The following is a 677-nucleotide window of genomic DNA, read 5'->3' on the forward strand; positions in this document are numbered from 1 at the left end:
CCACATAACCTCTTTAGTGCCAGAACATTGCAAATTCCACAGAACTACTATTGAACACCATACAAAATGAATGACAACACCTACTCATTTACTCAGTAGGATTGTTTTGCAGCCATAAGTCTATCAAAGCAAGGATCAGAGCTCGACAGGCAGATAGAAAAGACTTAGAAAAGCCAAAAACAGAGATTCAGGCGATCAATAATATAAAATAGTAGGTAGTACATTGCCGAATGACGATGGCATTATCAATAACATTATATAGAAAAATCCATGGATAAGACGACGACAACGTCAAAAATGTAAAGGAAATGAAAGCTAAAGACGACAAATATATAAGCACTATATCATCAAACGCACACCACAAATACGAAAGGCCATCGTTTACGCTGTATAACCGTTGCAGTGTGAACGACTGTTACATGCCCTATCAATGCTATGAATGGAGAAACACATCCACACTTATGTAAATGTACACATATTTACATTTAAAACTATAAGGATAACTTTCGGGATTCTGTTCGGTTCCCCTTATCAGATTCCCGAAAGCTATCTTTATAACTTTAAATTTAAATATAAGTAGTACATTTACATAACTGGATTTGTTTCTCCATTTGAAGTCTCGTGCTACTATGAGGATTTTTCAATGCTATGAATGTCAGGAATTTGGTCACAGTAGT

General features: G+C 35.6%; 1 protein-coding gene across 1 annotated transcript in view; it reads right to left on the reverse strand.

Annotated features, from left to right (window-relative positions):
* Positions 1-106, reverse strand: part of LOC135218084 (uncharacterized) — a 219,276-nt gene extending 219,170 nt beyond the window's left edge. The window contains exon 1 of the mRNA XM_064254227.1: positions 85-106. Coding sequence (XP_064110297.1) covers positions 85-88 — 4 coding nt within the window. The 5' untranslated portion in view covers positions 89-106. The remainder of the gene's footprint in view (positions 1-84) is intronic.
* Positions 107-677: the final 571 nt, after the last annotated feature.

This window comes from Macrobrachium nipponense, chromosome 9 (assembly GCF_015104395.2).
Source record: "Macrobrachium nipponense isolate FS-2020 chromosome 9, ASM1510439v2, whole genome shotgun sequence".
NCBI lineage: Eukaryota > Metazoa > Arthropoda > Malacostraca > Decapoda > Palaemonidae > Macrobrachium > Macrobrachium nipponense.